The following is a 13,048-nucleotide window of genomic DNA, read 5'->3' as shown; positions in this document are numbered from 1 at the left end:
AGAGGAAGTATAATTCATGTTTTTTTTTTTTAAATTTAAAGAGTACATCAATAAGGGGAGAAATGAGAGTGTGAAAATACTATCCAGATAATCTTACTAGTGAAGATCAAAATTAGTACACAGATCCAGAATTGTTCTAAACAATAGAAATAACCTACCCACATGGTAAGTAATCTCTTAGGCGACAGATAAGAAATGTAGCTCTTTGCTGAGATATGCAGAAAACAAGAGACAGAGGCAAATCTTTCATCTGGCTCCAGCCCCCAGGTGCCAAGCTGTTCAACCCTGCTCATGGCTGCAGTGTATCGAGTCTACTGTTAGACCTGGACCCAGACGGTCCTGTAGGTCTCACAGCGTGTCAGCACGGCTGTGTGCACTCAGGCAGAGCCATGGCGCACCTTGCCAGCCATTGAGCTTTCGTATGACAATTCCCATGTGAAGAAACAGCCTGAAAGGCTAAGAAACGGTTCTCATCTTCCTAAAAGCAGACCCAGGATTAAAACACAGACCCTATGGTGCTAAAACCCATGCTCACAGCTCGAGGGTCTCCTAGGATGTCTCCTGTTATGGTGCCCTCAAGCTTGTCTCCTCGCTTGGGGATCCCTGCAACCTTTAGGAGAGACTGAATCAAAGCCATCTAACAGTGAAGGTTGAACCCAGGAATGGCGGACAAGGATCTACTCAAGAGAGTGTGATCTAACTGCAGACCCAATGGCAAGGTCCTTTGAAGCAGGGCTTAAGTGTCTCCTTTCTCTAACCCCAAGTCCAACGATCATGCATCCGGGTTTACTGAGTGCACTGTAGAAGATGGTGATGTGCGTGGCTAAGGTTTATCCTCATCTCCTTGTGACCACTAAGCATCAGTACTACTTAATTTTAGCACACAAATCTGTAAGTCTCCCCCATGCCAGGGCTTCACACGAAAGGGCTTCTGGGAAATTTGTTGGGTGTTTGCCTTTTACAAGTTAGGGACCACCTTCTTCTTCAAAAGACCCCCTCCCAACCCTGTGATCTGTACCTGGGAGCCTGTCCCATGTCTGGCACTGTGTTTCCATGTGAAATGACTCACTTGATCATCAAAGGCAGCTAGATAGGGAAATGAGCTATTGCAACATCCAGCATGCTGCCTAAAGGCAAGGAAAGTGCTGAGGAGATTGTCTCAGCAGTCTCACGCCTAAGTCCCTCACAGGACAGTGAACGCCTTCACCAGGCAAAGAAAGCTTTCACATTTGTCACGCATGACCTGAGAATGAAGGTGACACACAACGTCCCTCCTGGACACTGTCTAAAAGCACAGATATGATGACTGGAAGGCCTGAGTCCTGTGAGCACCATCCATGTACCCTCCCTTCTCTACCACAGCCTCAGTTTCTCTAACTGCACAGAGAGATTTAGGTTGCTAACCTTCCTCTGAGCGTCCTTTTCAGTTCCAACTTTTAAAGAACCATCTCTTAGTCTTTCTGGGGATCAGAGTCTAACCTAGTAATGAAAACTAACCATTCTTTTCCTTTTATTTGTGTGGGAAAAAACTTAGAAATTTAAGATGTACATTCCAAATATATCATGATCACCACTGAAATTTCATGTCACTGGAAAAATCTGAGGTTACATTGTGAAAAAAAGTTTTGGTTCTGGGAATCAGCCCTGATTGGTGAGTCACTGCTACCAGCTGCCTTCATTCCTTTCTGGTTGCCCAGAAGAGCTGGAGCTGGAACTCAGGTATCTGGTCCAGCGGTCCCCATACTCACAGGCAGTCGGCTGTTCTTTGTCAAGTCAGCAGGGGTGTAAATATTCAGGTAGAGACAGTCTTCAGAAAACTGGAGAGGGATGTTCTCCTTTCTGTTGGTGAAAAGCTCTGAGAGCACCTGACCTCCAACTGCATCCTGGGGGCACCTGGGAGGGGAGAGAGAATAGCTGAGGTTCTACTAGATTGAAATTTGAAATATTACCCAGGACCAGACTTTATATGTTGAGTTTTGAGCACATAATTAAAGTTATTCTCATGGGACTGGAGTCATTGTCAGGGATAAGAGAGTCTTTAGGTTCCTGGTGGGACTTATAAGATGCTAGATTCTTCCAAGACTACAGAGGGAGGACTTGGCATCTCTCCCTTTCCTCGAGCCTTTGAGGTACTGTGGACCGTGAAGAGAGACACTCATATGCTGACTGACCTAGACAGTGGAGTTCCCTGCACTGTCTGCACAAGGCCCTGCACCCTGCTAGGTTTGCCCGGTGGGTTATGAGATGACAGCCCTTCTGTAGGTTAATATTCCTTCATCCTTGGAAGTCTTCCATCAACCAGGAAAAAGACCTACAATGACAGACAGCCTGTCACAGGCCAGATGTGTATCTTTGGGGGACACAACAGGAAGACATCCTTCTGGTCCTGCCTCCATCACTGATATATTAGGTAATCTTGGCTGAGTTCCTTGCTTGCTCTGGCTTTAGTCTGCCACAGCCATTCGAGGTGAGTGATGTCTCTAAGGGCCTCACCATCTGGCCTGCTAAAGGTTCTTTCCTCTTCCTATCCCACAATAATCACTGTGCGCTGCCCTGATGAAGAGTCCCACAAGTCCAGTGTAGAGTGGAATTGGTAGCAATACTTGAGTTCTTTGGAGTTCCAGGCACTGATAAACATCTCCTTGAGCAGGAAGTCATTTAAGACTCACATCAGCCCCAAGTGTCCTTGATCCTGTTTCACAGGATGGAGCCTGGCTTCCAGTATATCAAAAAGAAACTGGAGGTGGTCAGATGCCATGTTTCCACAGCTGTCCCATGTCAGAAATGGAACAGGAAAGGCAACTTTCAAGTCTAAGTAATTTTCCTATCCAATGGGAGAAAGGATCACAATTCACAGAAACTGAATATTCAATGAGGGATGAAGAGTTCAACTTCATTAGTGTTTAGAACTTTCAAATAAAGACCAACATTACATTTTTTTATTCTTACAATGTCATGTTGCTTAACCAATATATACATTTTTTAAGGAGGGAAAAACCTGGATAAAGTTCCACTGAATGGAGGTTTTCATGTTTCCATAGGAGAAGTGTGTGCAGTTTAGATATTTCTAGAGACAAACTTGATCAAATTCACTCTTTGACTCAGAAAGGTCACTTCTTGAACTTATCCCCAATTCTCCTGATTGTGTGAAATGACTTGGTTACAGCAAATCCATCACCATGTTGTTATATTGTCAAAGACATTGAAAGAACTTAACCCAAACAAAGGATTGGATGCATAAAGTCTAGTTTCATATCTAGTTTAACATAACTGCTAAACATTGGCTGCTACATTTATAGTGTAGAATAATGTTGATGTTGTAAGTGTGCAAGGAGTCGTCCAAATGTTCTGTACTCATGATCCCTATATAAAGCAAGACAAACTCAAACAAAAGATTGGAAATACAACCTCCAATGCCAGCAGTAATTCTGTGTAGCTGAATTGTACATGATTTTTACCTTCATTTACATTGTGTCTGTGCTTTCCCTGACTTCAGTTTTCAGTATTTGCAATCAGAATGGAAAAAATAGCAAATGATATTTTCAGAAAAAAAATGAATGCAATGATAAGGAGACAGCCAGGAGTGGAATATCAGAACCACCCCCCCAAAGTACCTTGTTGAGGGCACAAATACTGTCTGCACTGACATGTTTAGGAAGCTATCTGGACTCCTTAGGCTTTTTCACTTGGTTTCAAGATTGACTGAGGGACACAACTACTGTTCAGCTGTGACTAGGTGACTGTACAAGACCTGGGTGTGAGAACTTGCAGTCACCCTCACTGTTCTCTTCACTCATATGGCTGCACCATCCACTCTCAAGCAACACCAAGGTTCAAGACAGGAGAATAAGGCATCTTATTTTACTTCATCCTCTTTACTGAAAGAAGTCTACCCCAGGAGCTTACATAGGAGGGTAGGAGATGGCATTCTTCACAAAGTTCCAGGGCTCTGCAGGCTGTGGAGGAGCAAACCTCAGGGATCCAAGAGGAGGCTTGGCAAAGGGGACTCCCAGGAAGACGGCCACAGGCTGTGTGAATCCTTCTAAGCTGACATACTTCCCCAGGACTTTGCCATGAACGGTGTTCACCACGGGTGGTGAGGATGGGTGTCCTGCTGGACAAGAGAACATGAGGATACATCAGTAAGGAAAAGGCAGGCCTGCATTCCTGGTGGGTTTGTCACCTTAGGACTGATAGCATTGATAAAATCATCTGAATCCTTCTGGACCATGCCATTAATTCTAGCACTTGGGAGGCAGAGGCAGGTGGATCTCTGTGAATTCAAGGCCAGCTTGGTCTACAGAGAGTGTTTCAGGACAGCCGGGGCTACCCAGACAAACCCTGTCTCCGAAAACAGACAAACAAACAAACAAAAAAGCATCCAGCCTTAGACCCTGAAGAAAGAGAGGTGCTGGGCATGAATATGAGCTTTGGTTTTCACTGGAAGTGTTCTTCCATTAGGATCCGGGCATTGAGCTGCAAACTGATGGATAAGAGGTGGACCCTGTCCTCAGGATGGCTCACCTTGTAAGGAGAGCAACAGACACACTTGACTTAATGTTGAGATGCATGAGGTTGCATCCTAAGATGGCGCCAGGAAAGGGATGTAGCATGGGGAAAGGGAGTAAGGCCTCCTGATTGGTCACAGAAGAGTTGTGACTTATAGCGTGGGAACGAGGGAAAACAGGAAAGTGGAAAGGGTGGGGCTGCTGCAGCAGGAAGGAGAAAGTGGTGTGGCTCACAGACAGCACAGCACTGGCTGGAAAGGGCAGGAGGGTCCATGGGAGAGAAAGATGATCCTGGATGAGAGAGTGCATGCCAGGGAAGACCCTGAATGACTGGAAAAGGGGTTTTACCTAGTGGAGAAATAAATAGCAGAAATAGCTGTGATAAAGCAGACAAGAAGTTTCTAGAATATTCTTTTTATGGTTCTGAACGTGCTCTTCCGGAGGGGAGAGACTGGACATCAAACCTGTCTGTCCCATTGTGTCCATTCTTGCAGAACAGTCTCTGCAGCTTCCTCGCCATCCTGTTTCTACTCATTGTGGGACCTGCACAAACCAAGCTGGTCTTTCTTCACATGGCTGATGGACTTACAGACCCTGGGTCATGGTCACCCTGATGTCTCCTCTTGTCTGACCTCAGGAGCTCAGTTTGTCAGAACCCTCATTGGGCAGGCCCTGTTCTCTCTTTCTTCAGCTGTTTTCCTTTGAATACAAGCAGTATGTCATCTTCCTCAAAACGTGTGGCCAGAAAAGAAAGGAAAATTCCAAATTTAGTGAAAAATGGCCAACAGAACTGGAGACTCCTCATGGAAATCCAATTATTATCCCTTAGGCTCCCAACAGCTAATTGTACATTGTGAATATTCATGTTGCTGTTAACTAGTTAATACAAAAAAAATGCCAAGGTGAACTTTCTGGTAGATATGTACACACAGTCTCTACTTTAGAATATTCTGGAAGACCATGGAGAATGGGGTGAGAGGCTGACAAGTATATAAGCAGTTCAAAGAGTGAAAGGAGGGTAAAGTCTGAGCAGAAATAGCCTAGGGACTGTGTTAGCTCAGCAGTGACCTTCTACCCTGAAGTAGTTAAAAACAGATTACCCATGGTCAAATGCCTTGTATCAAGTGGATAAACAACAATGGCACAAATATTACGCAATTATGTATTTAAAATTATGTAATAAGGTTACATGCATTACTGAACACTTACTGTGTGCCCAAGTACCTTCAGTCTTTTTAGACAGCTCCTCAAAGAAGCCTGCCAGGTGCCTACTCAACAGGTGAACAAGCAAGATTTCGAAGCAACATGTATCCACTATGTAAAGGTGAAAATAGGATGGCATTGCAGGGTAGCCAGCAACGAAGGAACTTTCTGCTCTGGATTTCTGTCTCTTCTTACTCTGCCTTACAGTTTGTTTCAAGTCTTGCACTGTTACACACGCAGAAAAAGATAAAAATCTAGACAGAGCTTTAAGGGTTCGGATGGCTGAGCACTGGGCTAGACACTAGAGTCAGAGATAGACCTGGGTGGGCATCTTTGATGTTTGGGACTGCATTCCAAGGTAGCCTCAGTTTTTCCTCCATGTAGTGGTACAGATATATGCTAGGACCCCTCATTTCACCTCAGTACTAATGGTGGATTTTGCTTTCTGTATCTGTTGCTTTGGTGCATGAGGCTCTGCATATCCCGAGGGGACTATGATCCCCAGGGCCTAACTAGTACAGCTTCCTACTTTATCTGAGTTTCTTGCCTGGGCTTCCCCATCTGTCCTGATCTCCAAGATCTAAATACCCAAAACCTAAAGACAGCCTTCTATCTTCCAGACCCCCTGAGCTGCTCCAGGTAGCCATCCCCGTGCACCTCACTCCTCCTCTCTTCTTGCCCCTGTCCCTCCTAATTGACCCCACTCTTTCCTCTTCTATACCATCCCTGTGATCTGTCCCTGTCTCTTGGGGGCTTGAGTAAAAATCATCATTTCAATGGTCTGATTTAACCATGTCAAAATTTCTATTAATGCATTATGTTTCCAGCCAAACCTTCTGCCTATCTCTTAACCTAACTTATCCTCTAGACCCAGGCCCATCCTAAGTGCTATAGAAACAGCCACTCATTTTGTCCTCAGTGAATGAGGAGCTCCTGTCATCTTTATTTTAGAGATGGGGTCATCTAGGCACTGCATCACCTAGGAACTGCAAAGTTAAGGATGTAGACTTGGAGTCATTGCTTGGGAGTCAGCCTTGTATCTTCTATTTATATTTTCAACATTTTGCTCAACTCTCTCTAGGACCTGCTTGCAGAGTGACTAAGAATCACAGGGGAACAGACTAAGGGTTCATCAGCCTCCCTGTATCAGCTGCCTGCACCTGGGTATCCAGTGTCTATCCTGCTCTGTATCTCTGAGAGACTTTGGACTTCATTGCACCGCATCAAGAAACCAAACATCACCAAGAGACCAGGACTGTCTTGTCCTTGCCCTGCAAACATCATCATGCACTTGTGCCCAGAACAAAGAGTGGAAAGGTACACCCAGACATTTGCAATCTGAAAACACTTACCCCAAACTGTGCAAGCAGCAAGAGAAAGCCAGACCAGAGGGTAGGGCCACATTGTGGGTGGACAGGACTCCGCGGGTCTGTGAGGTACCTGCCGCTGCCCTAGCAATGCTTCTGCTGTGGACCCAGGGACCCGCCTCCTCAAATCTTGCTCAACCAGCCCAGTTATGTAATCTTAGATGACAAAAAAGCTCTCCTCTTCCAAAGAGCTCCCTGGGTCAGTTGGGACCTCCAAGCCACGCCCACCAAGAGTTTACCCACTTTATTCTGAACAGTCAGTACCCAATACTCAGATTACAAATGGCCAGGAACTCATCCAACTGCTTCTTATGTAAGCACTTCTCCTCACAACGCTCTTTGCTCTCACCTCAGCACACCTTAAACTCTCACTAGCAGGAAGCAGCAAGCGAGTGCCTGCAAGTTTGGGGGAGTTTGGGCCAGCCTCCCGGGACTGTCATTTCCTAGAATCCATGTCTCAAGTTTGGAAGGAATCTCACCCTCCATCTTTCTTCAGATGATTCCAAAATTATCTTTGCAGTACTCCTGCCGAGTGACCGGCCCACCACACGGCACCTTCAGGGTCAAGGAAATCTACCCTTCAGAGAGAGGCCTTTTGAACACAATGTTCTTACAGTGAATGAGCTCCACCGATCACAATCCTTGCCTCTAAGCGTCCATGCACACACAGATTCTTCAAATACTCACAAGCTGCATGGCCTCTCTTTTCATAGGAACCTACAACAGCAGGTGGCAGTAGGTGCAGCTCCAGAATTGCTGGCTCTCGCCTGTTTCAAGGATGTCACCTCTTTATGCTTTCGTGTCCGGGTACCTCTATTCACACCCCTGTTGTGTATTTGGTTTGTTTTACTTAATCATTTATTTTTAAGTCTTTGAGATGCATCACTGGGTTATTTGTTTTTCCATTTTCATTTGGTTCTAAGAATCTTTAATTAGTTAAAAATTGGGAGATTTCAACTGATTCATTTTGGAAAAAGTTCATGAACTGATGGAATAATAGATGCTCTACAGTTCTGTGAGGGACTGTTCTGTAACTTTAAGTCCATTTGTGCACACTTATGTCTTTTGTACATTTAGACAGTCATGACATAACTACTTTTGCTCTGAGTCCCGTGTGTTGTACTTCCGTTTTCATTTCTTTTAAGAGATTTTGTAATCCTCTCCCTCTTCCCCCTATTTCTTCGATGAATCATTGTTCATTGCAAATTACATTGCTCAATCTCCATTATGCATACTTTCCATGATTTTTTATTTCATTCTCTTATGATCTGACACAATGAAAGAAGTTATTGTAGTTTTTATATTTATATTTATAAATTCTTTGTTTGCTAAGACTTACTTTATTATCTAAAATATGACCTGTTTGGAAAACATTCCATAAGAAGATGAAATGAATGTGGATTCCGTGTCTGTTAGATGGAATTCTCTGTACATTTCTGTGAAGTCCATATGAGGTATTGGGTAATTTAATTCTACTGTTTGTTGACTTTTTTATTTCGATGATCTCCCTGTTGGTAGGAGGAGAATATTGAAATCACCCGTGGTTGTTGTGCTAGAGCTCCTGACATTACTGCTATAGCATTGGTACCCTAACATTGTGTGTATTTGCAATAATTGTGTTTTGTGATGGGTCTGTGTACTGATCAGTGTTTCTTCTGACTCGTTTTGTCATGAAGTCTGTCAAATCAGGCATGTCTACAGCTTCCCTTGTTCACTTTCAGATCCTATTTGCTTGGATGGCCTTTTCCCTCTGTTTGTGGAAGTTTTTCATGGAGAGGTGAGTTTCTTGCAAGCAACAAACCGTTGAGTCCATTTTTAACAATCTAATCAACTAGTCCATGTCTTTTAATTGGAGAAATAAGACTGCTTACATTCTTTGTCTTTAAGTCACCCGCCCTAGTTCTGCTGTTTTGTTGTTTTCTTCTAGTTGTTTTGAGAGGGCTACGCCTGCCTTTTTCTCTTGTTTTCCAGAGGTTTGGTTACTCATTGATTTAACAATGCTTGACTTTTCATGATCCTTATTTGTTTATTTTCTCTTTTCTTGTGACTTAATCTTTCTCCTGTTGTCATGGTTGATTTTATCTTACTTCTGTAATGCTGGTTTAGAACTCACAAATTCCTCTAGTTATGTATTTTGAAGGCTTTTTTTTCCTCCTTCAATTTTGAAGGATAACTTTGTTGGTATAGTAATCTAGATGGGCCGTTATGTTTATTTGGTAATTGAAAACAAAGGGGAAAGTAGCAAAATGTACTAAAAGGTTAGAAATTGTTAGGGTCTGAGAGAAACCCCCAAGAAAGACCAACAGTCACGTACGCAATTTAGCAAGAGCATTTATTGTTTGCAAACAGTTGGGGTGGCAAATAGCAACCCCAAAGAAGGTCACAAGTTCCTTTTAAGCAGAGTTAGGGGAATTCCAGGGATGAGGGATTAATCTGGTGCTGACTGGTGGAGGAAAGATTAGTCTGGGAGCTGATTGGTGGGAGGCTGTAGTAGTTAGGGGCTTACTGGTGGTGGGGAGTCTAGTGTCTAGGGGCTTGTTGACAAGAGAGTAGGAAAAACTATCTTTAGCTAGCAGAGGTGGGGGGGGGCATCTGCTGAGCCAGCAGAAGGAGCTTTGGAGTGTCTGCTGAGTCAGGGAGTCTTCAGGACGCCTGTTGATTGGTTGTCCTTAAGTTGTGGTTTTTCTTGAGAACTGCTTGCTCAGCTCCAGCCCATTCTAGTGATCTGAAACTAAGGCCTGGTCCATGTCAGGGCTGCTAGGGGAGCCTGTCATGGCCCTGGTTTGGCCACCGGGTCCTCTCAGAAATGAATAAATGTTTACAAATAAATAACAACTATAATAAAATACAGAATATATTCAAGAAAGAGAACCATGAAAGAAAGGAGGAAAGATATAATTAAACAGCAAAATAAGGGCTTGTGGGATGGCTCAGTGGGAACAGGCCCTTGCGGCCTGGCCACCTCATTTGATCCTCGAGACTCACTCTAGAGGAAGAGGACAGACTCCTATAAATTATAATTGTATTGCTCACTGTGACCAGCAGGACACTTTGTGAATGGAACCAGTTTTAACTGCTCAGATACTCTGATCACCAGAATGAGCAGCGATGGGCAGCACCAGTGTTACCTGCACAGCTAAGCCTGGGCTGAACTGACGGTGGTATGTGTCTCCGTTGCTAGCAAACATTTGTTTTGCCTGCTGGGATGAGTGGAGTGTGGGTTGTGATATGATATGGTGTTACAACATACACTGAGTGTTTGGAGTGGAGTGGTACATGGAAACTGTCCCCTCCACCCACCACTCAGGTGATCCTGGAAAGCCTCCCACACAGTCACATGACTACTCGATTTCTCAGAGCAAAACAAGCTCTCAAGACTGACTTCTTGTTGGTCAGCCAACAGAAATTTACCATTGGCAGAGACACAAACAGGCTGGAAGTACTTCTTCCAGATTAGCAATCTCAGACTCCACGTCTTTCTTCTGTTGTCTGTGTCTCTGCTGAAAATACCGCCATGAGCATGTGAGGCTCCTGTATGGTCATTTAAAATTCCCAGTCTACTCAATTTAACACCTGTCTTATTACTCAGTCTAGATCGGCTGCTCATTTATTTTGTCTCTTGTTAACCGGGTCTTCTTTTCTGTGGCTGCAAGTTTTGCATTTAAAATTTGATACAAAAAGAAAAGAAACTGAAGTAGATGGTATTTGTAAGTAAACATGAGCATGCTTATTTTTTGTTAGTCTGATGAAACCCCCATCCATTGCTTGTGTGTGTGTGTGTGTGTGTGTGTGTGTGTGTGTTTTAAAGGGCTTGCATTTTTAGTATAGAATATAAGTGAGGCCTTAGTTTTTTTTTCTCTCCTTCACTACCACAGACCACTGCTCCTCCAAACTATGCCAATGTTAGCCAGTGCTTTGTTAACCCTTACGCCAAGGCTGATGCTGCAGGGCATGTTTATGTCTTGCTCAGTGTTCAGCTTTCAGCCTGACCTGTGCATAAGCCCTTCACGGGATTCTCTCCCACACTTCCATTTTGTTCAGTCAGATTCCTTACTTGGTACCCAGTAGCTGTTAACTTGACTGTGGTATCCAACCCAGTTTCCAGAATTCTTAAGAGGACCCCATGTTCTTGGACATTGGAATGCAGATTTCTCTGTGACCTTGTTCTTCCTGACCATCAAAAGATTGCTAGTAATACTCCCCAGGACAGTTTCCTACTGCTCTGCCCCACGTATGTATGTATGTATGTATATATTCTTTTTCGTTAGCCTCTATAAGTCTTTACCATGCCTTCAGAGGAAAGACAGCCCTATCCTTTCCCTTATGGATTTCATTCTTCAGGATAAAGAAATCTGAGCAGGACTTTCTGTGGAGGCTACTACCTGCACTTGATTGGAGAAGTCAGTTATGTGGTGACTCCTCCCTGACTCAGTGGTCCCAGAAACTTCATATTCATCTATCAACCTCCACTTCCCCTAACACTCCACTAAACCCTTTAAAGTCAGTTTCTTCACATGCTGATGATGTCATCACTCAGAAGCAGATGGTAGGTGAGCAGGAATCTTCACTACTCTCCCTTTCCTTTAGATTTCTGGATAATCATTACCCATAGACATTCTCTGCAGAGACATCTCCTATGATGTTGCTTCTCTCTCAGGAGCATAGATTCATCTCCAATCCAGGATATCAACCTTGATTTGATTTACAAACCAATATTTATTTCCCAAATTGAGTCCACGTGTACAAATAGTCTCTCTCCCTGGCCTCTGCCCACTCCCACCTCACAATTCCCTAGTCTCCCCAATAACTTGTTAGTCAAAACAATCTTCTGTGGAGTAGCCTCGTTTGGGCTCCCTTGGTCTTCTGAGGCTGGCAGAGCCTTCCTCTCACAGCTCAGTGTGTCCTGTCAATGGTGGCTTCTTGGCCAGGAGCTCAGTCCAAAAAGCCACATCCTTATCTTTTAGTCTCTGGGCTTGCTGGGTGGTGGCTCCAATCTGCAGGTACCCTTCCTTCTGGTCATAATCTGGCCAATGGGGCAGCCCCTTCCCATTGGGGTTCCTGGGAACAGGATCAAATAGAATTCCTTGAAACTCTCGTGTGTTCCCCACATTGTTATCACATCTATGGGGACCTCCAGTTTATCCCTTCCAAAGACTGTGCACCTCAGAGATGGGAGCAGCATTGCCTGAGCCCTGGCTCACAGGATTAGAGCTGATCACTTAAACTTTAAAAGCCACCCCTTCCCATTGGGTACCCTTATTGTCCCATCTCTCCCACCGTCCTGGCTCCATCTGGGTCACCAGCCTCACCCATTCCGAGCGAAGTTGGCCCAGAATTTCATCACCATCTTGCTGAGATTGATCTCCTCCTCTGAGGTGCCACCTGTGAGCAGTAAGAATAATCTTTTTGACTCAGTTCATGGTTCACACGCTAATGAGAGCAGTATCACTTAGGAGATTATTAGAGAAGTAGAATTTACACTTTCACACCAAAGCCTTTGAGTCAAAATCTTCATTGCTGGGAGACCGTGCTTTGTTGGTGTGTACTTTCACTTTGGGAATGCCTTATCTAGGGCACCACAGGCAGGCACGTAGTGCGTTGATCTGCTGGCAGTGATCCATATTCAACTCTAGGCTCCTTAATATGGAAATGCCACAGACAAGGAGTCCAGTGGAACCACGGGGTTCACAGGATTGCTGGACCTTGCATCTTTTCTTAGTATTCCCCACAAACCCACGATTAGATGTACAATGGTCCTAAGATATAATCTTGGGAGCTGCTCAGAGTGTGTCGTAAATAGCCAAAAGGTGGCTCACAGCCAGTCATGAATCACAGCAACTGGAATCACAGCAACTGCTGGAAGTCACAGTATTGAAAACATTCTGAGATGTTTTCTCTAGATATATTGATTGCAATATAGCTAAAGTATCACATGTGGCTAAGTATGCCTATGGGCAGACAGATGCACAT

The 13,048-nt window shown here is 44.3% G+C and overlaps 2 protein-coding genes across 4 annotated transcripts in view; both read right to left on the bottom strand.

Moving 5' to 3' along the window:
- The window catches only part of LOC102927647 (carboxylesterase 1D), a 30,992-nt gene extending 23,766 nt beyond the window's left edge, over positions 1-7,226 (bottom strand). The window contains exons 1-3 of one of the 2 annotated variants that reach the window (XM_006984054.4): positions 7,064-7,226; positions 3,907-4,111; positions 1,749-1,893 (exon numbers count right to left, since the gene is read on the bottom strand). In XM_006984054.4, the coding sequence (XP_006984116.1) occupies positions 1,749-1,893; positions 3,907-4,111; positions 7,064-7,115 (402 nt within the window). In that variant the 5' untranslated portion in view covers positions 7,116-7,226. Of the gene's footprint in view, positions 1-1,748; positions 1,894-3,906; positions 4,115-7,063 lie in introns of both variants that reach the window. The other variant, XM_042277307.2, reaches the window with a different exon arrangement.
- Positions 7,227-11,774: 4,548 nt separating this feature from the next.
- LOC102928734 (carboxylesterase 1E) overlaps positions 11,775-13,048 on the bottom strand; it is a 28,072-nt gene continuing 26,798 nt past the window's right edge. For both annotated transcript variants that reach the window (XM_076571699.1, XM_076571700.1), the window contains exons 13-14: positions 12,388-12,460; positions 11,775-12,136 (exon numbers count right to left, since the gene is read on the bottom strand). In XM_076571699.1, coding sequence (XP_076427814.1) covers positions 11,965-12,136; positions 12,388-12,460 — 245 coding nt within the window. In that variant the 3' untranslated portion in view covers positions 11,775-11,964. The remainder of the gene's footprint in view (positions 12,137-12,387; positions 12,461-13,048) is intronic.

The sequence above is a fragment of the Peromyscus maniculatus genome, chromosome 5, assembly GCF_049852395.1.
Source record: "Peromyscus maniculatus bairdii isolate BWxNUB_F1_BW_parent chromosome 5, HU_Pman_BW_mat_3.1, whole genome shotgun sequence".
Lineage (NCBI taxonomy): Eukaryota > Metazoa > Chordata > Mammalia > Rodentia > Cricetidae > Peromyscus > Peromyscus maniculatus.
Note: the sequence above shows the minus strand (reverse complement) of the source record. Positions and strands in the feature narration are given on the sequence as shown.